The sequence below is a fragment of the Sphaerodactylus townsendi genome, linkage group LG03 (genome assembly GCF_021028975.2).
Source record: "Sphaerodactylus townsendi isolate TG3544 linkage group LG03, MPM_Stown_v2.3, whole genome shotgun sequence".
Classification (NCBI taxonomy): Eukaryota; Metazoa; Chordata; class Lepidosauria; order Squamata; family Sphaerodactylidae; genus Sphaerodactylus; species Sphaerodactylus townsendi.
This window is the reverse complement of record NC_059427.1, coordinates 143542811-143569131: the sequence shown is the minus strand read 5'-3', so window position 1 is coordinate 143569131 and position 26321 is coordinate 143542811. Positions and strand designations below refer to the sequence as shown.

The window sequence follows — 26321 nt, the reverse complement described above, 5'->3', positions numbered from 1 at the left end:
CAAGCTTGCTCCCTCACCAACATGACATCCCTTCAAACATCTAAACATGGCTATCATGTCACCTCTTAACCTTTTCTTCACCAAACTAAACATCCCCAGCTCCCTAAGTCTCTGCTCGTAGGACATGGATTCCACACCTTTGACCATTTTGGTTGCCCTCCTCTGGACCTGTTCCAGCTTGTCAATATCCTTCTTGAATTGCGGTGCCCAGAACTGCACACAATATTTCATAGCCCCTTCCAACTCTGTGATTGTGAGATGCTAAGCCACAACTGATTTATGGCAAACATTCATGGGACTCAAAGACAAAAGCTGAGCAGAGATGGTTTGCTGTTGCCTTCCTTTGGATAGCAACCCCAGTCTTCTGTGGTGGTTCCTAGTCTGAGTACTAACTGCACCGAACCCTGCTTAGCTTCTAAGCTCTGATAAGACCGAACACTAGTAAGAGCTATTCATACTGCTCTGATAAAATAATCTGGTGTTAGACCAGGTAGTTATCTCAACAGATCTGGTGTTGTATCCATTATATCCATGTCCCTTATGTTCAGCATCCAGAATCTCTTCAAATATGGAGGCTTCCAAGTGCCTTCTGTGCTGGTGTGGAAAGCGTGCATCTGTCTCTCCTAGTACCGTATATACTCGTGTATAAGTCGACCCACATTTAAGTCGAGGCACCTAATTTTACCACAAACTGGGAAAACTTATTGACTCGCGTATAAGTCGAGGATGGGAAATGCAGCAGCTACTGGTAAATTTCAAAAATAAAAAATAGATACCAATAAAATTACATTAATTGAGGCATCAGTAGGTTAAATGTTTTTGAATATTTATTTCAAAGAAAAACAGTAAACTAGCTCTGTAAATGGAAAAGAGGGTCAACAAAAACAATATGGTCTCAACAATCACTTTAAAAATACAAAAACCTTAGCTCAACCAGCAACCAAGCTAAAACACAAGAGTTAAAATCCTTTAAAACTGGATTTTTGGTCATGGGAGGAATGTTTATGTTAGCAGTACCAACATTTCAGAGTATCCTAAGGAGACCCTCCTGATTATACCACCCAGGTTTGTGAAGTTTGGTTCAAGGGGTCCAAAGTTATGGGCCCTCCAAATGTAGCCCCATCTACTATTAGCTCCCATTGGAAACAATGGGGGATGGGGGTCCATAACTTTGGATCCTATGAACCAAACTTTACCAAACTTGGGTGGTATCATCAGCAGAGTCTCTTGAAAAATCCCTGAAATTTTGGTGCCGATAGCCTAAAAACTGCGCCCCCTGGCGGCCGACAAAGTAAAAACCCTAAAATATTTTTTAAATACACCTGTCTCGCGTATAAGTCGAGGGGGGCTTTTTCAGCACAAAAAATGTGCAGAAAAATTCGACTTATATGCGAGTATATACGGTAATTTGGTCCATAACCATTTGTAACGCTGTCTTTTGACAGATCACACAATAACATCATGGGCCAGTTAGTCTCAGAGTGTCGCTGTGTTGGTCTGAAGTAGGGATGGTTTGTGTCCAGTAGCACCTTAGAGACCAACATAGTTTTGGGGGCTATCAGCTTTCAAGAGTCAAAGCACCTGGTATTTGGCTTTAGAAAAATCATATTGTGAACATCTTTTTTGTTCTCTTTTTGTTCACATTAGAGAATCGGGGAGGGACTTGAATATAGGCCACTTAGATCAATACCCTAAATCGCCTCATGATAGAAGTTGCAATTCTAATGTATGATTCCACCCCTCTTCCGCTCCTGCCCAAACATTAACTATGCCGTGTCAAAATACTATGTAGATTTGACTTTACCCAGAAAACCCAAGCCTGAAAACGTGTCTTAATTGCTCACAGCAACAGCTCAGAGGCACCTTGACTGTGGCCTTGTCCACATGCTGGAGAGAGGTAATTGCTCCAGGTCACGAGTCGGATTTCTGCCAAAAACGCATACCGCTGGCATGCCCTTGCATAAGTTGTGGGTGGAGCTACAGTCGGGACTTCCGTAACGCAGGCTTGGCTTTAGTGTTGCTGGATCCCTCCTTCTCAAGCACGTGATCTCCTTTCCACGCCCAAGTTGTTTATACCACCTGGCAGGAAGGCAGGGAAAGGGGAAACACTGCAGGCCTGATTCTCCTCATTGACAGCAAGCTGGGATGTTAGGACACCTGATGTCTTGTGTGGCTTTGAAGTGTTAATTTAGCATTGGACCAGAGAACTCCCATTTTAGGGGGCTGTGGTGGTGGTGAAAGACCATGCGGCATCTTTGAGAATCGGGGAGGGGCCGTAGCTCAAAGGCAGAGCATCTGCTTGGCATGCAGAAGGTCCCAGGTTCAAAGCCCAGCATCTCCAGCTGAAAGGACTGGCAGCAGGTGATGCGAAAGACTTTTTCGTCTTGGCTATTAGCCAGTGAATGGCCTCTGATTACATTCCTATGGATGAATTTTGAAAACCTCTGTAAAGGAAGAAGAAGAGTTTGGATTTATATCCCCCCCCCTTTCTCTCCTGTAAGGAGACTCAAAGGGGCTTACAGTCTCCTCCCCCCGCCCCAGCAAACACCCTGTGAGGTGGATGGGGCTGAGAGAGCTCCGAAGAACTGTGACTAGCCCAAGGTCACCCAGCTGGCATGTGTTGGAGGGCACAAGCTCCACAGAGAAGCCCCCAGAGCTCAAGTGGCAGAGCGGGGAATCAAACCAGGTCCCCCAGATTAGAGTGCACCTGCTCTTAACCACGACACTACACAGTTTGGTTCTCGAGAGCAAGACAAATTGGTGATGGTATCATATGGTGATGGTACGTCATATGCTGTATGATGTTAGCCTCGGGTTTCTAACAAACCTGCAGAAAAATGTCCTGATCTTCTGTAGAGGATGAATGTATAGAAATGGGGGGAGCCGAAGCTTTTCATTGGGTTGATGTAAACCGCATCACGCGACAAATAGCATCTAAGTAGATAGTAAAAGGACAGGGCTTTTTTAACTCTCCAGGCATTTGGCTGTGCTAGTATGTTCTCCAGAGAACAATGATCTTGGTCTTCTGGAGATCAGTTGTAATAACAGAGCTTCACACTTGAGCATTTACATTTTTCTTGCTAGGAGCAAATTGATGCAACATATGTCCTGCCAGCCTGCATTTCTCTTCTAGTGACAGCATAGTGACAACCATCTCCCAGTGACAACCATCTCTTTGAGCTTGTGTTGGCTCCTGGCCCATATGCAGGAATATCAAAAACTTTTGATCAAGGAAGTAAACTTCATAGCAACGTATTCTGTCTTCTGTCCTACCTGTTGGCAATTGCACAAAACCAGTAGAGATCCTGCCATGAAGGGGCCACTGCCCACCCCTTCCCATTCCTGACCTGGTCTAAGTCTCAGGGGCCAAGATGGCCCAAAGCTCCAATACTCTCCTTGGACTATTAGAAAGGTCATTTTGCACAACTTAGATAGTGTTCTCCAGTAACTCAGGCTGAAGCGGGAAGGAGATATGCTTGAAGTAGGTTTGGGGACCTCCATCATAGCTCCTCGTGGACTACAGTGGTGGCAAACCTATGGCACTCCAGATGTTCATGGACTACAATTCCCATCAGATGTTCATGGACTACAATTCCCAATTGGCCATGCTGGCAGGGGCTGATTGGGAATTGTAGTCCATGAACATCTGGAGTGCCATAGGTTCGCCACCACGGGACTGCAAGGTGGAATGGGCTGGTGAGAAACAAGCCTCTCCTTGCCTGGCTTAGTGCTGGCTTTCTCCCAGTAGTAGAGATCCAGTTGTAAAGGCAAGTGGGGAAGAGATGGGACCTAGGATTGCCAGCAATGGGTTGGGGAATAGCTGGAGGTTTGGGGGGTGGAGCCTGGGGAAGATGGGATTTGGGGAGAGACTTCAGTCGGGTTAGCCCTCTCTCCAAAGCAGCCATGCACCTCCAGCAGTGCAACTGGCATCCGTGAACTGGGTTTTCCTGGGTGGGACGAGAGGTCAGTCATGGATCTTTGGGCACTGGTGACAGGGGAGTGCAGCCAAGAAGTAGGTAGCTCCTCATTCATCTGTCTGTGCAGTTCCTGTCATTTCAGCCAGCTTGCTGAGGAATGCTTCCCAGTAAAAGCTTCATGCTGCAGAGTGGTGTGGTAGTTAAGAACGATGGACTCTTATCTGGAGAACCAGGTTTGACTCCCCACTCCGTCACATGAGGGCCGGACTCTAATTTGGAGAACCAGGTTTGTTCCCCTGCTCCTCCACATGCTGGGTGACCTTGGGCCAGCCACACTTCTCTCCGAACTCTCTCAGCCCCACCTTCCTCCCAAGGTGTCTGTTGTGGGGAGAGGAAGGGAAGGAGCTTGTAAGCTGCTTTGAGACTCCATATAGGAGAGAAAAGCGGGATATAAATCCAGACTCTTTTTCTTCTCTTTTATTTGAAAGGTCTCTGCTTAGAGCAGTGCCTTCCTCCTGCTCTAGGAAGAAACACTTGCAGGCAGTTTTTTTAAGCAGTTTCATTTCATCCCTTCGGGGATAGGACAGTATACTAAATTTAATAAATAATAATAATAATAAAGCTAAGCAACCTTGAGAAAGATTCAATCCAGTTACAAAAATGGCCATTTTCCAGGGAGCTTCTGCAGCTCTGCCATTCATAAAGTACACGGGCTTCTGCTTAAGCCCTTGGCTTGGTGTCAGCATGAACACCTGCTGTTCCTGCCCAGAGATGGCCACATTTCAAGGGATAGATCCAGCATGTGGCTAGGTAGTGTGGTGGTGGTGGAAAGTGCCACCAAGTTGCAAACTGACTTCTGGTAACCCTGCAGGGGTCTGCAACCTGCAGCTCTCCAGATGTTCATGGACTACAATCCCCATCAGCCCCTGCCACCATGGCCAGTTGCAGACACCTGGTCTATGGATTCCTCGGTATGTACTAAACCTTGAAGCTGATCTGGTACTTCGCTTGGAGTCAATGCAGGTGATGAAGCACAGATCAGATGTGCATCTGCCAAGGTGTCCTGGTATCCTTGGCCATGGTGGCAGGGGCTGATGGGAATTGCAGTCCATGAACATCTGGAGAGCCGCAGGTTGCAGACTCCTGGCCCGGTTTTCAAGGCAAGAAATTAGCAGAGGTGGTATGCCGTTGCCTTCCTCCGTGAAGCAACCCTGGGCTTCCTTGGTAATCTCCCATGCCAGTAACTGACTGGAGCAAACCTTAGCTGCCAAGATCTGATGAGCTCAGGCCAACCAGGTCAAGGCAGCAAACAAACAGAAATCTGCCTCTATCATGTGACCTTGGACTGGAACGGTGGTCTCCCATCCAAATGCTAACCGGTGCTTAGCATCCAAGGTCTGATAAGATTGGCCATCCTGCTCTGGACAAGAGACAAAAAGAGGCAGTTTGCCATTGCCTGTCTCTGCTTAGCACGCCTGGACTTCCAACCAAGACCCAACCAGGGTTGACCCTTTTTAGCATCCAAGATCAGGCAGAACTTCACTATCCCAGTCAAAGTGGAGGGTGGCAAGTTGTTCGTGTTCCTTTTTGAATGTGGTGCTGTTAATTGCAGGTCAGAGAAAGCTTTCCTCTCCCATGGGAGAGGAGCAGAAATGGCATAGGTGGTTAAGAGCAGGTGCATTCTAATCTGGACGAACCGGGTTTGATTCTCTGCTCTGCCGCTTGAGCTGTGGAGGCTTATCTGGGGAATTCAGATTAGCCTGTGCACTCCCACACACGCCAGCTGGGTGACCTTGGGCTAGTCACAGCTTCTCGGAGCTCTCTCAGCCCCACCCACCTCACAGGGTGTTTGTTGTGAGGGGGGAAGGGCAAGGAGATTGTCAGCCCCTTTGAGTCTCCTACAGGAGAGAAAGGGGGGTATAAATCCAAACCTCCTCCTTCTTCTTCTTCTTCATCTTCTTCTTCTTCTTCTTCCTCCCCCCCCCCCCTGGTTGTGGAGTTTGTTGGGCAACAGATGTAAATGCCGATCACACATAATGGGAGAAATAATAGGTGCAGGCAGCACCTTGAGAATGCAGTCCCAGTCGGGATGCAGGGCCGTTGCTCTTGACTGTGGCTCAGAATCCTTCCAGAGTTTATAAACAGCCAGATCATTTCCAAGTTTGGCTTGTTCCAAAAACAGTGACCAGGAACCTTTGGAATGCAGGCTAAGCAGAGCGTGCTGCCGGCAGCGGATGACGCAGCGCCTGCTTGGAGGAAAGTGATCTTGGATTTCTCGGCTGTTGTCATGTGAGAGACATGCAGTAGAAGCACATTTCTGAGGGGGGAGAAGATGACACAGGAGACAGCTGAGCAGAACTAGGTCTTTAAACCAGAGGTCAGATTTTCAGAAGCCACCATCGTAGTTTTAAAACATTTCAAAAGTCCTAGGCTTGCTGTGCCAGTTTTCTGAGCACCGTTTGGACCTGAAATTATTCCAGGTTCTCTTCTGGGGAAGCGGGGTGACATACCAAAAGAGACAGTTTGCTCACTCGCTGTGCTGTGTCTAATGCCGTGGAGAGCCGCTGTCATTTCGCATTAGCGCTACAATAGGGTGGGTAAATCAATGTTCTACAAACTGTAAAAGGGAAGCGGTGCGCAGCATCCAACCACAAAGCAATTCTGGTACTGCTGTCAATGTGCTGTGTACAAAACAATGTAAAAATCGCTTCATTATATTAACATAAAATTCTTTATATAATTCCGTTTCATGCGTCCACTGAGAATATCATTAACTATGGACAGACAAAAGATACAATAGAATAAGGTACCAAAATCTGTCGATTTCAATCTCTCACGTATTCCACTCATGTTCGCAGCTCTTTAAATTTAGATGATAACATTTCATTGTTCGAGAGTTACACATCCTATATGACACGGTCTCACAGTTGGTCCTTGTTTCACTTCGCTTCTCCAGAAAGCTGCTATATTCCTGCTGAGTTTCTAAATTCACACTGAAGGATCACCACAGCTCCAGCGGAAGTCTGATGGTTTCCTTTGTGTGTCCTCAGTCTGTTATCAATACAATCTCTGGACTGCGCTGTCTACTGCACATGGCGTTACTGTGCTTGCCACCATGGGACCTTGTCATATATCCGTGGTGGCAAACCTATGGCACTCCAGATATTCATGGACTACAATTCCCACCAGCCCCTGTAGTCAAGGAACATCTGGAGTGCCATAGGTTCGCCACCACTGTCATATATGATGTGCAACTCTAGAACATTGAAATGTTGCTCTCTAAATTTAAAGAGCTGTGGATGACAGTGGAATACATGAGAGAGATTTTGGCGTCTTATTCTATTACACATTAACTCAGGATAAAGCAGCTTTGTGCATTTGTGACCAAGAAATGATGAATTCCTCAACAAAGGTCTTTCCGTGGATTATGGGATAAGGAAAGGGAAGAAGGGGACTGCGCTGGCCCACGCCATTGTGGGAGATTCCAGAAAGCCTTTTCCCTATTCACAGATGAAACTCAATCCCTGAGCCCTTTGGGGGGTGGTCCAATAAATTGAATTATCATCATCATCATCATCATCATCTCCTGTCAGGTTCCAGAGCAAATAATGAGACACTTTGACCAGAGAGCTGCCTTCCTACATATTATTGATTGACATGCTGTGTTCTCCCAGCACAAAAGAAGAAGAATTTGGATTTATATCCCACCTTACAAGCTTCTTTCCCTTCCTCTCCCCACAACAGACACCTTGTGAGGCAGGTGGGGCTGAGAGAGTTCTGAGAGAACTGTGACTAGCCCATGGTCACCCAGCAGGAATGTAGGAGTGCGGAAACACACCTGGTTCACCAGATAAGCCTCTGCCACTCAGGTGGAGGAGTGGAGAATCAAACTCGGTTCTCCAGATTAGAATCCACCTGCTCTTAACCACTACACAACGCTGGCTCTCTATGCAAGATTGGTGGTAGTTAGTACCTGCTTGGGAGACCACCAAGAAAGTTGGAGGTTGCTATGCAGAGGCAGGCAATGGCCAACACCCTCCTTTTGTCTCTAGCCTCGATCAGGATTTAGCTGATCAGATCTTGAAAGCTAAGCAGAGTCGGCCCTGATTAGTTACTCGAATGGGAGACCAAACAGAAAATCCAGGTTCGCTACACAGAGGCAGCCGATTGCGGGCTACCTCTGAATGTCTCTTGCCTAGAAAACCCTGTGGGGTCACTGTAAGTGAGCTGTGACTTGGCATTGCTTTCCGTCACCAGTCTGGCCTTGTGCTTCTGTTGTTACTTATAAAGCTCAAGCAGGTATTGAAGGGATTATGTGGATTATGTTGTGGGTTTTGGCCTCAGTGGTCCAACCACTGCCTATTAAGCAGCTTGCAATGGCACAGAGAAGAAGAAGAGTTTGGATGTATATCCCCTCTTTCTCTCCTGTAAGGAGACTCAAAGGGGCTGACAATCTCATTTCCCTCCCTCCCTCACAACAAACACCCTGTGAGGTGGGTGGGGCTGAGAGAGCTCCAAAGAGCTGTGACTAGCCCAAGGTCACCCAGCTGGCATGTGTTGGAATGTACAGGCTAATCTGGTTTACCAGATAAGCCTCCACAGCTCAAGTGGCAGAGCGGGGAATCAAACCCGGTTCCTTCAGATTAGAGTGCTCTTAACCTGCTCTTAACCATGACACCACGCTGGCTCTCAAATAGTTGGATTGCCACCTTCAGTTCGGACCTGGAGATCTCCCTGAATTACTGGAGATCTCCTGATGACAGGGATCAGTTCCCTGGGAGAAACTGGATGCCTTGAAGGGCGGACTGTACGTACTATGCTGAGGTAATCTCCTTCCCCAAACCCCACCGCCCCCAGGCTGTACCCGCAGATCTCCAGGAATTTCCCAGTTTGAAGTGTGCAACCCTGACAAATAGCCATAATTCACAGGCCCCCCAAGCATTTTTGCCTCATTCTGGAAAGCACTATGTTCTTCAGGCACTCTAAACAAACTATTATTGTCAGGAGGTTTGATGCTATTGTCATTAAGAGTTCCTCTGCATGGGGTAAGAGACACTTGCATTTCCATTTCCATTCTGGTTCAGGAACAGCACTGGTGACAAAGTCACACCTGAGAGCTCCTGAAAAATAGTCCTGAGTTGACAAGGCCTTCTTTTATTTTCTAGCCTTATAGGACAGTGGTGGCGAACCTATGGCATGGGTGCCAGAGGTGGCACTCAGAGCCCTCTCTGTGGGCACTCGTGCACAGAGTTCGTCATGTGATAATAGTGTAATTATTTCAGGGAGATTATTAGCATTAAACCTAAGACCTAGTTTTGGGGAAGCAGTGTAGGTAACCCTGTTAAGCGCTATTAAACCCTACTGATTTTCATGGGAAGAACTATAGCATGATCCTTTACCTGGGAGTAAGCTCGGTTGCTGGCAATGGGGCTTGCTTCTGAGTAAACCCTCCTAGGGTCGTGATTCACCCATTCGAAGCGTTGCACGGTTGCTTCAAAGCAAAGCCACCGACTACCACCAAGCTTACTCCTGAGTAACGCGCGCCTCGGAGCCAACCATTTTTTCTATACTAAAAACTCAGTATTCAGGTTAAATTGCCGTGTTGGCACTTTGCAATAAATAAGTGAGTGTTGGGTTGCAGTTTGGGCACTCGGTCTCGAAAAGGTTCGCCACCACTGTTATAGGAGATACCTAGATGGGGTTATCTTTTGCCATCCTATAGAGTTTTCAAAGCAAGAAGTGACAGAAGAACTGAAACTATCCAGTTCCCAGCAGAGTGAAACGCAGCAGAGTTATAAAAAGAAGTTATTCTTTTTTTTAATTAAAAAAATAGTTTATTAAATGACCACAAAGAATTACAAAAAACCAGAACAAATGCACACATACTCACGTACATACACACAAAAAGAAAATATACAATAATTGAAAAATTGGTTAAAACTTTGCATAATTAAATACAGCATTTTTGAAAGGAAATTTTTTTAAGAGAATGTGGTTTCTATCAGTCTTCCTACATTCTCTACGTTTATATCTATCATTTGTTCCATTGTTAGATTATATTTCAATGTACAATTAAGGAAAGAATAACTATTGTAGATTAATTGCACTGTTTTGAGCTAGTACAGTTAAAGAATGGAAATAAAGGATTTTCCAGTTGAAATACATACTTTATGTTTATAACACTTAACATCCTGTCTAGTTGATCTATAAAGAATCATTCGGGTAACTCTAAGCAAAAGAAGTTATTCTTTAATAAAATTTTGAATATAAAATGTTAGGCTATAAAAACATACTTAACCAAAGAGGAAGGCAAAATAGTCATGTGCCAAAAAGCACCAGCAAGCAGACTAGCTTACACAATAGTAAAACAAGGAAAACACAGCATCCAACAATACAGCTTAAGGACAAGGAGGAGAATAAAAAGAAAAGGAAGGAGGTAATTGAGGCACTGAGCATTCAGAGCTACACCATAATGTGCAGACAATGAAGGTGACCCTCAATCAACCAATTCACTGCTCACCTGTCCTGCATTAATATATAGCAAACCAAATGATGCAACTATCTTGCTCCAGCAATAACTTATACAAGAGATGCCAAATATTCTAACAAGAAGCTCCGTGATGGGTTGCCGTTGCCTCCCTCTGCGTAGCAACCCTGAACTTCCTTGGTTGTCTCCCATCCAAATGCTAACCACGGCCCACCCTGCTTAGCTTCTGAGATCTGACAAGATCGGGCTAACCTGGACCATTCAGATCAGGTCATGAGATAAACAGAGGTGGTTTGCCATTGCCTGCATCTCCATAGCAACCCTGGACTTCCTTGGTAGACTCCCAATCAAGTACTAACCAGGGGCCACCCTGTTTAGCTTCTGAGATCTGACAAGCTAGCTTGGGCCGTCCAGTCAGGACATACCTGGATTACCTAGTGACAACTACTGTTTATCACAGGTGACCAGGTAAGCGATAAATGACTAAATCAAACACTCCTGGAAGTTAGCCCAAGTGTGTCTCATTTGTTCATACCACAGCTTGGGGGCTTTCAGATTTTTTTAAAAAATTAAAACATTGTTATTTTGCCATTGTTATTTTGCCTAAATTTAAAACATTGTTATTTTGCCTTTGATCAGAGTCCTCATGTTGAAGAGCACATTGGAAGTATTGCACTCCTTTTGCAAACATGTTCTCAGAGTGGGAAAGGATATGTCAGAGGCGTAGCTGGGCCAAACTGCGCCCGGTGCACAGTGTGTTTTTTCTGCCCCCCCAATGGCCCCCCGCAGCGCCCCCCGCCCCCCTTCCCACACTTACCTTAGTTCCTTTTCTTTTTCAGGCTGAAAAAAGCGGCCTCTTCACAGTTCAGGCCAAAAACTGCCTGAGGAACTATTCTTCCCAGGAGACCTTGTGAGCCCCAAGGTCTCCTGGGAACTGTAGTTCCTCAGGCTGTTTTTGAGCCTGAACTGTAAATAGGCCGCTTTTTACAGCCTGAAAATGTACTAGAAAAAGAAAAGGAACTAAGGTAAATGTGGAAGGGGGCAGGGGGGGTTGCGGGGGGTTGCGAGGAGAAGGGGGAGGGGCCAGGGGGCAATTTTCCGTCCCCCGCTGGTGTGCGCCTGGTGCGCAACACCCCCCTCCCCGCCCCCTTGCCGCTTCTCCACTGGGATATGTCTCTGCGGGACCATCCTGTGTTCCCCATTTCATTGCTTATCAGAGTGTCAGCTCACAGGAAGAAGGGGTATTTGCCAAAAGAAATGATAATACCATCCAGCATTTTGCAAGCTCACATCTTTTCATTCCTGTAATCCTTTGGACTGTGAGGCATTTCATTGGTCCTCTAGTCCTGGTTACCTGAACTGTCTGATAGATCAAACTGTGGGTTATTGGAAGAGCAGCTGTCTCCTGAAGCTTGTGATCGTGTGTCTGTGTGTGTTTGTGCATATGCATGCGTGCGCAAGATAGTGGCTGCCAGGTTTCCATGCTTGACTTATACACACGGAGTAATCAGCATTCCCTACTGGTATTCTTTTCTCTAATTGTCTGCAATTAGCTATTAAAGCTCAGCATATTATTAAGTTAGCGCTCGAGTGAATAGAACTCTAGGGAGCTCTTTCTGCCTGTAGAATGCTTTTATAATTGATTAATTGTGTTCTTTTTTCTTTTTTGTTCTATTTGTTTTTTTCCTCTTTTTTTTCCTTCAACGAAAGGAAGCAAAAAAAGCCTTATTTATTATCATTTTCCCCACTGTTGGCATGGCAACACAGGCGTACATTACAGAGTTACAGGCAGCCCCGCAACAGTCACAGCCACAGCAGCAGCAGCAACAGTCTCAGCAACAGCCAGCAGCAACGGCGGCTACAGCAGCGCCTGTGGCAGCGGCAGCTCAGCAACAGTATGTGGCCGAACTGCAAAGTGCGCAGCAGCAACAACCTGCACCGAAACAGTATGTCTCGGAAATCCCGCCTCCCCAGGCACAGGCTCCGCCCCCTGGACAGCAAACACCAGCACCGGCCCCACAACAATATATTGTAGTGACTGTCTCTGGTAAGTACCTGCCCAGGTGGGAGGGGAGTGGCAGGAGAAGGATTATTAGGATTGCCAACTGTGTATGGGGGGGGGGGGGAGCCTGTGAAGTGTTTGGGGAAGAGAATGGCCTCAGTAGGGTCCAGTGCTATAGCCGCCATTTTCTCCAGGAGAATTGACCTCTGTTGTCTAGGAATGAATTAAATCCCAGGAGATCTCCAGGCCCCACCTGGAGGTTGGCAACCTTATAGGATGAGTAATGGACCCTGAGGAGGTGGGGCCAACGGTTTATAGCATTCAGAGGAAAGGACTCTGGCATCTGGGCAAAGGAAGCGTTGAATCTGGGTCCCACCAGCCAGAGCAATAACAAGTGAAGGAGAATAGGGATTCCTTCCCAGCAATTATCTCCTGAGCCACTCAAGGCCCACAACTGGTGAAACTGGGCGGCATGCCCAGTTAACCTTCCCTTCGCAATGCAAAAGGAGCATTTGCTTCTTGCAGCTAAGAACGGTGACTCTCAAGCATTCTTCAAAGGTATTTGGTCAGCTTTCCCTTAAACACCCCAAAGGGTGTATTTCTAGGCAAACATATCCTATTGCCAAAACGCTCTAAACCTGGAAACTCTCTCCACTTTCGCCGTAAATCTGGCTTTCCTTTCTGGTTCATCCTCAGGGGGCGCTTCAAAAGGATTCAAACGATTACTGGGTGAAGTTCGGTCACTGTAAACTTGAGCAATAAATGCAAATGGTATGAATCCACTGTTAGATTTTGAAACTCTTGTTATGCTGTCTACAGTGGCTCTTCTGTCAGTGATTTCATAATTTTAAAATCTCCAGAATAGCGTAGACTTTGCACCTAGTAAAAGTACTCTGACCCCTCTATCATTTTGGCTGTTCTTACCTTTTGTAGTGCGACCATATTTGTTTTGAGTTGGGGTGACCAAAACTGTACAGAGTTCCAAACTATCTCCCCGTATGTATTGTCGAAGGCTTTCACAGCCGGAATCACTGGGGTGCTGTGTGGTTTCCGGGCTGTATGGCCGTGTTCTAGCAGCATTCTCTCCTGACGTTTCTCCTGCATCAGATCCTCTGAAGATGCCAGCCACAGATGCAGGCGAAACGTCAGGAGAGAATGCTGCTAGAACACGGCCATACAGCCCGGAAACCACACAGCACCTATCTCTCCGTATATTTATATGCAGGCGTTCTTAGAAGCTAAGCAGGATTGGGCTTGGCTGGTACTTGGATGAGAGATCACCAAGAAATACCACGGTCACTATGCAGAGGAATGCAATGGCAAACCACCTCTGCTGATCTCTTGCCTTGAAAATCCACTGGGTTGCCATAAGTCGGTTGCAGCTTTACACACTGTTAGCGATGATAGCCAAGTGGAACGTCCACGTTGAAAGACTATACCGGATGCCAGACGTCTACAGTGGGGAAGGAAGGCCTGCCTGCCGTTCATGTTTGAGGGCTTACCTGGATGTATCTTGATAGCCACGTGTTGGAAACAGGTCTAGTTAGAGACCTTCGGTCTGATCTTCTCACTTGTGATGTGTGCTTAGATCCATGCCCCAGGAGAAGAAGAAGAAGACTTTATTTACAGTCAATGACCAGATATGGGAGGACAGAATGGTATCATGTAAACTGATTCTTACATAAGGACAAGAACTGGTCTAAATCCTAACCATTTCCCCGGCAAACTCGATAAGCAAAAACACTTGGCCTGGTTATGAACCAGCGGTCACCGTCTGAACCTGTGAATCATTTTGTCAGGAGTCTGGCTCTATCCTTGCCCTAGAAAGAGGTCCCTGTTGTGCCTCTTGATATTTTTTCCTCACCTCAGAGGAACAATGCAGAACTATGTCTCCAAGGCAGGAGTCCCCAAGTTTTTTTAAGCCAATGGACACCTTTGGAATTCTGACACAGGATGGCGACACAACCACAAAATGGCTGCCACCAGTGACGTCGGTATAGATTTTTTATGGGGTGGGTTCGGTGACTGAGGGCTTTCCGGCTGTTCCATTCCATGCATTGTTTCAAGCAAACTGGACATGTAATGGGAGGGGTTTGAACCCGAGGACCCCCCCCCCCCTTACCTATGTCCCTGGCTGCCACGGGAGGCAGAGCTGCACAGACACTCAAAGAACGTCCAAGTACCGGGGAGAAGAAAGAGGGGTAATTGTAAAATTGCATTGGGAAGGAGGAGTAAAACCAACACTGGTGTAGCTGCTACTGAAGCAGCATTGTTTTCATCTGCACAGCCGATCCTATCTCTAGTGTCGTATCTGGAGCAGTGCTGGGCAAGAGCCCCACTTCACTCCACCCTCTTGGCATGTATGAGGTGGGTGTCAGTGAACATCATGGCACCCGTGGGCCCTGCATTGGGGACCCCTACTGTATGAAATCTAATGGACCCAATTCAAGAAGGGTATTGACAAGCTGGATCAGGTCCAGAGGAAGGCAACCAAAATGGTCAAAGGTCTGGAATCCATGCCCTACCAGGAGAGACTTAGGAGCTGGAGACGTTTGGTCTGGAGAAGTGAAGGTTAGGGGGGACATGATAGCCATGCCTAGATATTTAAAGGGATGTCATGTTGGTGAGGGAGCAAGCTTGTTTCCTGCTGCTCCAGAGGCTAGGACCAGGAGTCATGGGTTCAATGGGAAGGAAAAGAGATTCCACCTAAACATCAGGAAAAACTTCCTGACTGTCAGGGCTGTTCGACAATGGAATGCACTGCCTCGGAGTGTGGTGGAGTCTCCTTCTTGGGAGGTTTTTTAAGAGAGGCTGGATGGCCATCTGTCAAGAGTGCTTTGATGGTGTGTTCCGGCATGGCAGGGGGTGGGACTTGATGGCCCTTGGGGTCTCTTCCAACTCCATGATTCTATGTAGCTTAAGGGTTCTCTGCTGGCCCAAGTTCCGAGTACCTGCCTCTAAAAGCATTGCTGCGTTTTGCTTGTCTGCAGCAAATGGTATTGTTGGCTGCCTTTTCCTGTTGATTGTGACCATATAAGTTCTTCACAAGTTCTTCAGGCTTCTAGGAGAGGGGTCTGAATTTTTAAAAACTGGTTTTTAATTGGTTCATAAACTGAAGTAGAGCTGTGCAGAGCCCGCCTGGCTATCGATGAAAGCGAAACACCAGCCGTGACTGCAGGCCACTGGGACAAGACCGTAAAGATGCTGCCGTGCCAGTATGTCTGAAGAGAACTGTGACCATCAATGGGAATTCTGTATATTGAGCCAGTATTGATCACACAGCAAACAAGAATGCCAGCGGCACCTTGAAGACCCAACAGCATATTTTCCCAGCGTGAGCTTTTGCAAGTCGGAACTCCGTCTCGCTGAGGTCTTCCTGGATCCTGCATCAACAATGAAGATTTGCATTTGGAACCCGAGGAGGCGATTCCGAGAGAACTGAGCTCAATCTCCCGCAACAGGACTTTCCTGTCACTAATCGGAGCTTACCCTAGTGAGCGAATTTGATCCGTACATCCGCACTGCCATTCTCGAGGATCAAGCTTGTATCCAGTCTATCTCTTGGACACCCGAAATGAACCCTGTGTGGTGCTGATGATTGGTGGTGAGATTCCAGTCTGAGGGCCTTTGAAAAGTCCTTTTGGCTGCAGCGTGAGAGTCTTGAAGCACGTGCTTGACTCTGCCACTTGCTGTGAGGGTACTGCCCTTGGGAACATTTGACTTTTTTGAGCCTCGGATGGGCAGTTACGCACTAGGTGGGGTCGATGGCCGCTGCACGGAGCTGTCTTTGGAGAGCCAGCATGGTGTAGTGGCTAAGAGCAGGCACACACTAATCTGGAGAACCGTGTTTGGTTCCCCGCTCTGCCACTTGAGCTGTAGAGACTTATCTGGGCAACTCCAACACATGCCAGCTGGGTGACATTGGACTAGTCACAGTTCTTGGAGCTCTCTCAGCCCCACCCACCTCACAGGGTGTTTGTTGGGGGGGGGGGGAGGGAAAGGAGTTTGTAAGCCCCTTTGAGTCTCCTTGCAGGAGAGAAAGGGGGGGACATGAATCCAAATCTTCTACTTCTTCTGAAAGCATGTGCTTAAACCGCCCTTGGGAACATTTGACTTTGGCTTGTTCGAGCCTCAGATGGGCAGTTACACCCCAGGCGGGCTTAGTGGCCGCAGCAGGGTGATGTCTTTGGCTTATTCCCACCATGGATGCACATAAGGATCAGGCTAGGCTGGGAAACACAAGCAGCAGTTTTCACTGCCATGATTTGACCTGTCGGGTGATTAGTCAATCTGAAAGGACACGTGAATATGGATGTGATTCTTGAGAGGCAGCTGAGCTGAAAGGAAAGGCCGTAAGGTATGGGCCGGCCTGTCCAAAGGGGTCCAGACTTAGACTTGGGATGACCTCACATGAGGTGGTAAGTTGGCCCAACGCACCTGGCCCTGAGATATAATTTTTTAAAATCAATTTAAACTTTATTTAACATTGGGGTAAAAAGGGGAAACAGTTTACATCGTTTGTAGAATAAATATGTCAAACAAGCTGCTTGATTCCCCACTCCTCCACCTGTGTGGCGGAGGTGAACCAGATGCGTTTCCGCACTCCTACATTCCTGCTGGGTGGCCTTGGGCTAGTCACAGTTCTACGGAACTCTTTCAGTCCCACCTGTCTGACAAGGTGTCTGTTGTGGGGAGAGGAGGGGAAAGGAGCTTGTCAGCCACTTTGAAGTCTCCTTACAGGAGAGAAAGGTGGGGTCGAAATCCAAACTCTTCCTCTTCACTACCTTGCACATAATTTTGTAAAGCTCTGTTAAGTCCTCCGTGGGTTGTTTCTTCTTAAAACTGAAACATCCCAAACAGCCTTTCCTCATTGGAAATGTTCTCTGGTCCCTTAATCGTCTTTGTTCTTCTCTTTGGTGCTTTTGCCAGCTCTGTTTATGTTTATAGTATGCATAGGAATGTTCGGCATCTAACACTGTATGTTGCCTTCAGTTAAAATATATATATTTTAAGTGCATAGGACTTCTGACTTATGAAGTGTCCCATCCATTCTAAAAGAGAGAAAAAAAAGCTTAATACTGTATATACTCATGTATAAGTCGAATTTTTCAGCACATTTTTAATGCTGAAAAAGCTCCCCTCGACTTATATGCGGGTCATTAAAAATTATTTTGTGTTTTTACTTTACCGGCCAGCAGGGGGCGCAGTTTTTATGCTAGCGGCACCAAAATTTCAGGGTACCCTCAGAAGACTCTCCTGATGATACCAGCCACGTTTGGTAAAAGTTTGCCTGTCTCAGGGGGTCCAAAGTTATGGACCCCCAAAGGAGGTGCCCCCATTCCCCATTGTTTTCAAAGGGAGCTATTAGTAGATGGGGCTACCCTTTTGAGGGTCCATAACTTTGGATCCCTCATTGAACCAAACTTCACCAAACCCATGCGCTGGTCTCATCAGGAGAGTCTCTTTATGATACCCAGCCAGGTTTGGGTGTGAAGTTTCTGGGCTCAGGGGATCCAAAGTTATTATTGGACCCCTGTCAAAGGGGATGGCCCCCATCCCCATTCGGTTTACTAAATGGAAGCTAATAGTAGATTTTCTCATTTCTGATAATATCCCTCTTAAAAAATCTAAGTTGGGTTACATTTGGACATACAGATGATGATGAGGAATCCAGCTTTTGAAGGATTTTGAACTCCTTGTGTTTTAGCTTGGTTTGCTGGTTGAGCTTAAGGTTTTTGTACTCCCTTTAAAGAGCATTATTGTATTTGATACCATATTGTTCTTGTTGACCCTCTTTTCCACCTCTTTACAGAAGAGACAGTTTACTGCTTTTCTTTTGAAATAAATATTCAAAACATTTAATCTACTGATGCACCTCAATTGATGTGTAATTTTATTGGCATCTATTTTTATTTTTGAAATTTACCAGCAGCTGCTGCTGCATTTCCCACCCTCGACTTATACGCGAGTCAATACGTTTTCCCAGTTTTTTGTTGTAAAATTAGGTGCCTCGACTTATATGCGGCTTCCACTTTGGTACACGAGTATAGGCTGCAGAGGTCTTTCAAACGTTCATGGCCCTCCAGGCCTGAATTCAGGAACTACAATTCCCATCAGCCTCTGCCAGCATGGCCAAGTAGCAGGGCTGATGGGAATTGTAGTTCCTGAACATCTGGAGGGCCATAGTTTGAAGACCCCTGATATACGGTAATACATTTTGATGACAGAGGTTTACAAAGCCCCCAACATCCTCCTCTCTTTAAGATGTGGTTCAGTTCCCCAGGGCGTTCCCCTCTGCAGCCTTCACTGAAACGAACCTGACCCATGCCAGAACATAGGTAGAGGCCCAAGCTCCCTATCTTCCCCTCTTCAGTCTTTAAGACCTGAATTTGCCGCTTCCCCTTTCTGAATGGCAGAGCGATGTCTGTAGGCGAGGCAAACAGCAAGATCGGATTCCTGCTGCCTTTGGGGCGTGTAATTCAGAACTTCATCTGGCCTGAAACATTATCCAGAGAAACCGGGCCAGTCTCTGATTCTAATCAGGCAGTACCTAAGCTTCCGAGTGGAGCTGTTTGATTTGTGTTACGGGTGGGAGCTTTACTGGGGTGCTTAGATTTTTCCAGCAGCGGAGAGAAACTGGGAAAGCGTTCGCTTTGGCATGTGCTGGCCTTGCGTGCTGTTCGGAATCCACTGTGTTCCTCCTCCTCCTCCTTGAACCAGACAGCACCACATCTGGCCCTGTTGCCTCATTTCAGCTTTGTCTGTCCCCCACATCCAGGGGGAAGGGTCTCCTGGTGTTCCCAGGTAATGCGCATATTTATTTGTTTACGAAATATATCTCCCGCTGCCAAGGCAGCTAACAATTTAAAATATGCATGATGAAAGCATGTTTCAAAACCATTGATATCAGCCCCCCTCCCCCACCAAATCACATACCATTAAAACAATTGAAGACAATTGTGAAAAACATAAAAAACAGCAATTAAAATATTGGTAAGAAGAAGAGTTTGGATTTATATCCCCCTTTCTCTTCTGTAAGGAGACTTAAAGGAGCTTACAATCTCCTTGCCCTTTGTCAGTTCCTGATTTCCCCCCCCCCCCCCACACACAACAAACACCTGTGAGGTAGGTGGGGCTGAGAGAGCTCCAAAGAACTGTGACTAGCCCAAGGTCACCCAGATGGCATGTGTTGGAGTGCACAAGCTAATCTGGTTCACCACAGCTCAAGTGGCAGAGCGGGGAATCAAACCTGGTTCCCCAGATTAGAGTGCACCTGCTCTTAACCACTGCACCACGCTGGCTCACTTAAGCACTACACCATGCTCTTAGGAAGGAGTGATCCTTGAAGTCATGCCAAACGAAATGTATCTGGCAGAAGATGGGAATAGACACAGAATTTTGGTGCCATGACCAAGGAAGCTTTCTCCTGAGTTGCCACCTGCCTAATCTCAGAATAGCCTCTGAAGGAAGGCCTCAAAGGGTGACTGCAGTGGTCGGACAGGGTCATCCGGGAGTAGGTGGTCATTCAGATGTGTTGGTCCCAAATTAAGTTTATCACAGTGTTTGAGAACCAAGATTTATTTTCAGGCCACCATAACCCGCTCTAACTTTCAGTGTCAGTCTTGGAATAAGGGAAGTATTAATCTGTAATAATGATAATAATAAATATAGTGAAAAAGTAGTAAAGGAAGAAGAGGAGGAGGAGGAGGAGTTTGGATTTCTACCCCACCTTTCTCTTCCGTAAGGAGGCTGAAGGTGGCTTACAAGTTTCTTTCCCTTCCTCTCCCCACAACAGAAACCTGGTGAGGCAGGTGGGGCTGAGAGAGTTCAGAGAGAACTGTGACTGGCCCAAGGTCACCCAGCAGGAACGTAGGAGTGCGGAAACACATCTGGTTCACCAGATAAGCCTCTGCCACTCAGGTGAAGGAGTGGGGAATCAAACCCAGTTCTCCACATTAGAATGCACCTGCTCTTAACCACTACACCACGCTGGTTCTAGGAGAGTGTCTCCAAACATGTACGGAATATCCAGGGAGCATGACCTTCAAGAGTTGCCACTTCTGTGAATCCAAAAGCTTTTTGTCACTTGTGAATGCATCTTCTGCCCCTTCTGGCAACTCTTTGGCCTCTGTCGGTCAGACAGCAGGTGGTAACTGGGGAGGGGGCATTGTGTGTAATCCCCTCTTTGCAGACACCACCCTCCCTCTGGGTCATATTCTGTAGCCCTACATGATTGCAGCACAAATGGTAGACGTTGCCCTTCTAAAATGCAGTTCATCCGATGTGTTTCGTGTACACGCAGCTGGTCATATTTCATTTACCTGAATCAACCCGAGAAGCGCTGCATTCATTTTAAGATTTGCTTTACTGTAGCTTTTCCCCTGTATTGCTGACGTAATCATAATTTTAAAAAGATTACTGCTGGTGTGGATACTTGTGTTGGGCAAAGGAGGAGATAACCAGGGAGTAAGACGATACGTCCTACTTTTGAAGCAGGGATTTTGGGGCTTTGAATTACACAGTGCCCCCCCCCCCCCCCGGCAATTATCCAGCCAGGGAGAAACGGCTGCTGATTCTCAGCTATCCTGAGACAGAGAACTTTACCTACAAATCCAGTTTCTAAATTCGCTCTGCAGAAAACCAGTTCTGCTTCTTGAAATGCATTGCCCAGTGGTTGTGCAACGTGGTTTTCTCTGAGTGCCTTCGCTGGATATTCAGAAAGCTCAGATTACCTTGTTACCTTGTGGGGTCTCATGTCCCCGGGCGCATGCCAGCTGGTCATGTGAGGGGCGGAGAATCACCCCCACGCCCCTCCCCTCGGCCCCACCTGGCTCATCCTTCAGCCGGCGGAGGCTCAGCTGACTGAAAGAGTAGCCTGGTGGGACCGGGCCGAGGGGTGGCCCGTGACAGACTCCTGCCAGGGGGGAAGGGGCTGCCGGAGCAGGTATTGCCCTGGGCGCATCCCCCCCCACCTCTGCTTGTTACCCCGTCCTTTGTTTTCCACCCCAGGACAACGGCTGACCCATTTGAGCAGGTCAGGAGGGTGCCCTTTGAGGTTATACATCAAACCCCCATCACTACCTGAGAAAAAGCAAAAATCCCTCCATCAGCTGCTTCCTGTCTTTTCTATGAAGAAGAAGAGTTTGGATTTATATCCCCCCTTTCTCTCCTGCAGGAGACTCAAAGGGGCTGACTATCTCCTTGCCCTTCCCCCCTCACAACAGACACCCTGTGAGGTAGGTGGGGCTGAGAGAGCTCCGAAGAACTGTGACTAGCCCAAGGTCACCCAGCTGGCGTGTGTGGGAGTGCACAGGCTAATCTGAATTCCCCAGATAAGCCTCCACAGCTCAGGCAGCAGAGCGGGGAATCAAACCCGGTTCCTCCAGATTAGATACACGAGCTCTTAACCTCCCACGCCACTGCTGCTCTCATGAAGCTAAATGAAATTGATTTGTAGCTCACAGACGATTTGGTTCCGACTTTCAGCTGGGTAGGGTTGCCTTGACTGCCTTTCGGCTTTTTACAGTTCCGCTCAAGCAGTGTCCTTCAGCCGAGTGCTCAAGTTGTGCACCTTGAGGGATGTCACCTTACAGACACGCAGGCGAGCTAGCTGACACTCACCTGTGCTGATGGGGACAGTGATTTGCAGACTGCATCTCGCTTTGCTGCCTTTCAAAGGAGAAATGCTGGTCTCAGGAGACTGCAGAAGCCTGCCTTGGGATGCACGTCAGCAAGCGAACCGATTGTTAGGTCTCGGACCAATAATCAACAAGTGGACTCTGGATACAGGATCAGTAGTCTTTATTGAGTTGGCATCAAGGACTCAGGCTTCAGAAAGCCAGTTCTGGCGATCCTGGCTTTTACAGTCATATTTATTCCCCTTTGACTCTCCTAGATTCCCCCCTCCCTTCTTCCCACAGAATGTGAGAAAACGAGGTGTGAAAGACTTTGTTTTTGAAGACAAGCATCCCGAGGCCATGACAACAATAGTCTCCAGCTGGGCTGCACCCTCAGCCTCCGCTCTTCCCCCACTCCCTTCCAGAGTACCGTGCAGGGTCAGCCTAGTTATCTACATTACTAAGCACATACCCTGTTTCCCGCAAAATAAGACCTACCCCGAAAATAAGCCCTAGCATGATTTTTCAAGATTTTTGGAGGATTCTTGAAATATAAGCCCTACTCCCAAAATAAGCCCTAGTTACAGATTCCCTGGCGCAGCTGATCTGGTCATGTGGGGGGGGGGGGTGCAAAAGCGTGGGGAAAAAATTAAGACATCCCCTGAAAATATGCCCTAACGCATCTTTTGGAGCAAAAATTAATATAAGACCCTGTCTTATTTTGAGAAAACATGGTAGAAGCAGAACAAAGGCCCAAGGCTGGAGTGAAGGGAAACTGCTCCTAGGGCACGCGTGCGCCCCACGCCCCTGTCACACACTTGCCCCAGAATGCCCCCGCACCAGCACGCGCCTGGTGCGTTGTGCACCCCCTGCCCTCTTGGTGCTACGCCACTGCAAAGGCCCATTAACATATGACAGGTGTGGCTACATAGAAGGTCAGCACTCGCACCCCATTCTGGTTCCTTCAGCCAAGATGTGCCCCTTGACACCTGGAGAGCCAGTGTGGTGTAGTGGTTAAGAGCAGGTGCACTCTAATCTGGAGAACCAGGTTTGGTTCCCTGCTCTGCCACTTGAGCTGTGGAGGCTTATCCGGTGAACTAGCTTGGCTTGTGCACTCCAACACATGCCAGCTGGGTAACCTTGGGCTAGCCACAGTTCTTCGGAGCTCTCTCAGCCCCACCTACCTGACAGGGTGTTTGTTGTGGGGAACGGGGAAGGGAAAGGAGATTGTCAGTCCCTTTTAAGTCTCCTTACAGGAGAGAAAGGGGGGATAGAAATCCAACTCTTCTTCTTTGTCTGCTGGCCGAAGGGAGCAGGTTTCACGCCTGACCCCGATCTTCAGTCGCTTGACGTGACCACAGCTTCCTGGCTATCCCATAACAAAAGCAAAATCTGGAGGCAATAAATAAGGGGAGATAGTGAAAGGAATGGAGAGATGATTGAGGGGCGGATAGTTTCTTTTAACAATATTGAGAAGGCGTGGTGGCTCAGCGGTGCAGCATCTTCTTAGCATACGGAAGGTCCCAGGTTCGATCCACAGCATCTCCAGTTAAAAAGTATGGGCAGCAGGTGATGTGGAATGTCTCTGTCTGCGACTCTGGACAGCCGTTGCTAGTGTCAGTAGACAGTACTGTGATGCCCCAACGGTATGCACACTGCCTTGTTTTAAGACCCTCCACTGGGCCTGCAGACGGTCTGAGGTGGCAGAGTGGGGAATCAAACCCGTTTCTCCAGATTAGAGTGCCCCTGCTCTTAACCACTCCTCCACGCTGGAGAGCCTACAGTCCTAAGGAACTGACCAAAAGCTGCCTTCTGAACTCCTGTGGACAAACTGCTCTCTTGTCCCTGCCTGGCTCAGTGATAGAGCATCTCCTTGGGGTGCAGAAGGTCCCCAGTTCCCTGGCATCTCCAGCTAAAGCAGGGGTCCGCAACCTGCGGCTCTCCAGATGTTCATGGACTACAATTCCCATCAGCCCCTGTCAGCATGGCCAATTGGGCTGATGGGAATTGTAGTCCATGAACATCTGGAGAGCCGCAGGTTGCAGACTCCTGAGCTAAAGGGACCCCGGCATCTCCAGCTAAAGGGACCAGGCAGTAGGTGACCTAAATGACCTCCACCTGAGACTCTGGGGAGCAGCTGCCGGCCTGAGCAGACAGTGCTGACCTCAATGGGCCGGTGGTCTGACTCAGCAAAAGGTGCTTCGTGTGTTATTAAGGTAGGCCCAGCTCAGCCACGAGCCCAGTGGCATTGCTTCGTGGTGCTGAACCGCCTTCGCGTTACAGGAGCGTCCGCTTTCCAAGAAACCTGTCCTGAAAACGTAAACATTGGGAGCAAGTAAACAGATCCACAATCCTCAGGCAGGTGGCCCAGGGTGACTTCCCGGGTCTTCCCCCCACCCCGAGCTCCTGCCGAGCATATCGAATGAGACAACTTGTGAAATGTGAACTCGGGCTTTGCGATTACAATCGGGCCGACAGCCGGCATCCGCCGCCCCGTGAGAAAATGGAGGGCACCGGTTGGTTTCCGCACCCACTGCGATGCGAATGTTTATTCAAAACTGACCTGCCTGGAGCTTTGGTAGGAACTGGCAGGGATTAGCTGGCCAAGGTTGCAGGTTATAAAAGCTTTGGCTGCTTTGTTTTCAAGGGAGGGAGCCGCCAGGGCTGAGAAACTCTGGCCGGCCTCACCATGTATTACGACTGCCTTTACTCCGTGCTTTTTGACCGTAAGTATCCACGGAGGGCCACCTGCTTCGGATCTGCCATGCCATGGAGTTAGAACTCCGGGGAAAGCAGCAAGCCCCATTCAGTAAGGTTGCCCACCTCCAGGTAGGGCCTGGAGGTCTCCAGGATCTACAACAGATCTCCAGAGATCCGTTGGCCTGGAGAGAAATGGCTGTTTTGGAGGGGGGCGGGAGGAGTCTATGGTGTTTTCTCCCCCTGAGGTCCCTCCCCTTCCTAAACCCTCCCCTTCCCTGGCAGCCTCCCTTAAGTCTCCAGGTATTTCTCAAATCAAACCTGGCAACCCCAGAGAGGGCCCTCTTTATGTGGCATTAAGCAGCAGCAGCAGCGTAAGTGGTTAAGAGCAGGTGTACTCTAATCTGGAGAACCGAGTTTGATTCCCCGCTCTGCCACTTGAGCTGTGGAGGATTATCTGGGGAACCAGATTAGCCTGTGCACTCCAACACACGCCAGCTGGGTGACCTTGGACTAGTCATAGTTCTTTGGAGCTCTCTCAGCCCCACCCACCCACCTCACTGGGTGTTTGTTGTGGGGGGAAGGGAGAAGGGCAAGGAGATTGTCAGCCCCTTTGAGTCTCCTTACAGGAGAGAAAGGGGAGATATAAATCCAAACTCTTCTTCATTTAAAGTATGGAACTCTCTCCCCTGAGAAACTCACCTGTCTTCTTCTGTTGCTGCCTTCCACCAGCGGGTGAAGCCCTTTTTGTTTCATCTGACCTTCCCTCAATGATCACGCCTTCCTGTCATATATTTTAATCGTTGTTTTAATGCTTTTGTATGCATATTTTTAGTGTATTTTGAATTGTTTTAACGATGAGTTCTGCTTGGTTTTGAAGATTTTTAAGATGTGTTTTTATTTGGTATGTTTTTAATCCATTAGCTGCCTCGGTGGCCCTGATGAAGGCAAAAATGCGGAGTATAAAATTTGTAAACAAATAAATACATTCTAAGAGCAGGTTTCTAAAATAGTGGAAAACTGCTGCTGCATGAAACCTTGCTAGTTTTTGCTATTTTGTGCATGTCGCTGTTATTCAAAGAGTTGTGTGGTAAAGCAAGATTGTGTCTAGCCTCTAACAAAGTAAACTAAGTACGAACAATAATAAATAACAGGACAAGAGCCGTTGTGGTGTAGTAGTTGGGAGTGTCACAAAACGGGTCCTTGAAACCCAGGTTCCAATCCGTGTTTGGCCATGGAAGCTCGCTGGATGACCGTGGGCCAGTCATGCACTCTCAGTCTAGCCTACCTTACAGGGTTGTGAGGATAAAATGGAGGAGTGGAGAATGATGTGTATGCTGTAATAGTATATAGTAGTGGTGCTAGTGATGAGGAATTGCATTTCCCTAGCAACAAAATACGAAAGGGCTATGAAAAATGGGCTGCCTCCAGGGTATAAGTGTGGATTCCTTTGCAATAATTACAGTCTGAATTCATGGGCTTGTTGGGGGAGAGCAGAACCTAGTCTTTACCACGCAAAAGCATGTTTGGTCTTTCTTTGGAAGCAGCAGTGGCGTAGTGGTTAAGAGCAGGTGCACTCTAATCTGGAGAACCGGGTTTGA

General features: G+C 47.7%; 1 protein-coding gene across 3 annotated transcripts in view; it reads left to right on the top strand.

Moving 5' to 3' along the window:
• The window catches only part of RFX1 (regulatory factor X1), an 85651-nt gene that overhangs the window by 3428 nt on the left and 55902 nt on the right, over nt 1-26321 (top strand). For 2 of the 3 annotated variants that reach the window (XM_048489678.1, XM_048489679.1), the window contains exon 2: nt 12115-12451. In XM_048489678.1, coding sequence (XP_048345635.1) covers nt 12160-12451 — 292 coding nt within the window. In that variant the 5' untranslated portion in view covers nt 12115-12159. The remainder of the gene's footprint in view (nt 1-12114; nt 12452-26321) is intronic. The other variant, XM_048489680.1, reaches the window with a different exon arrangement.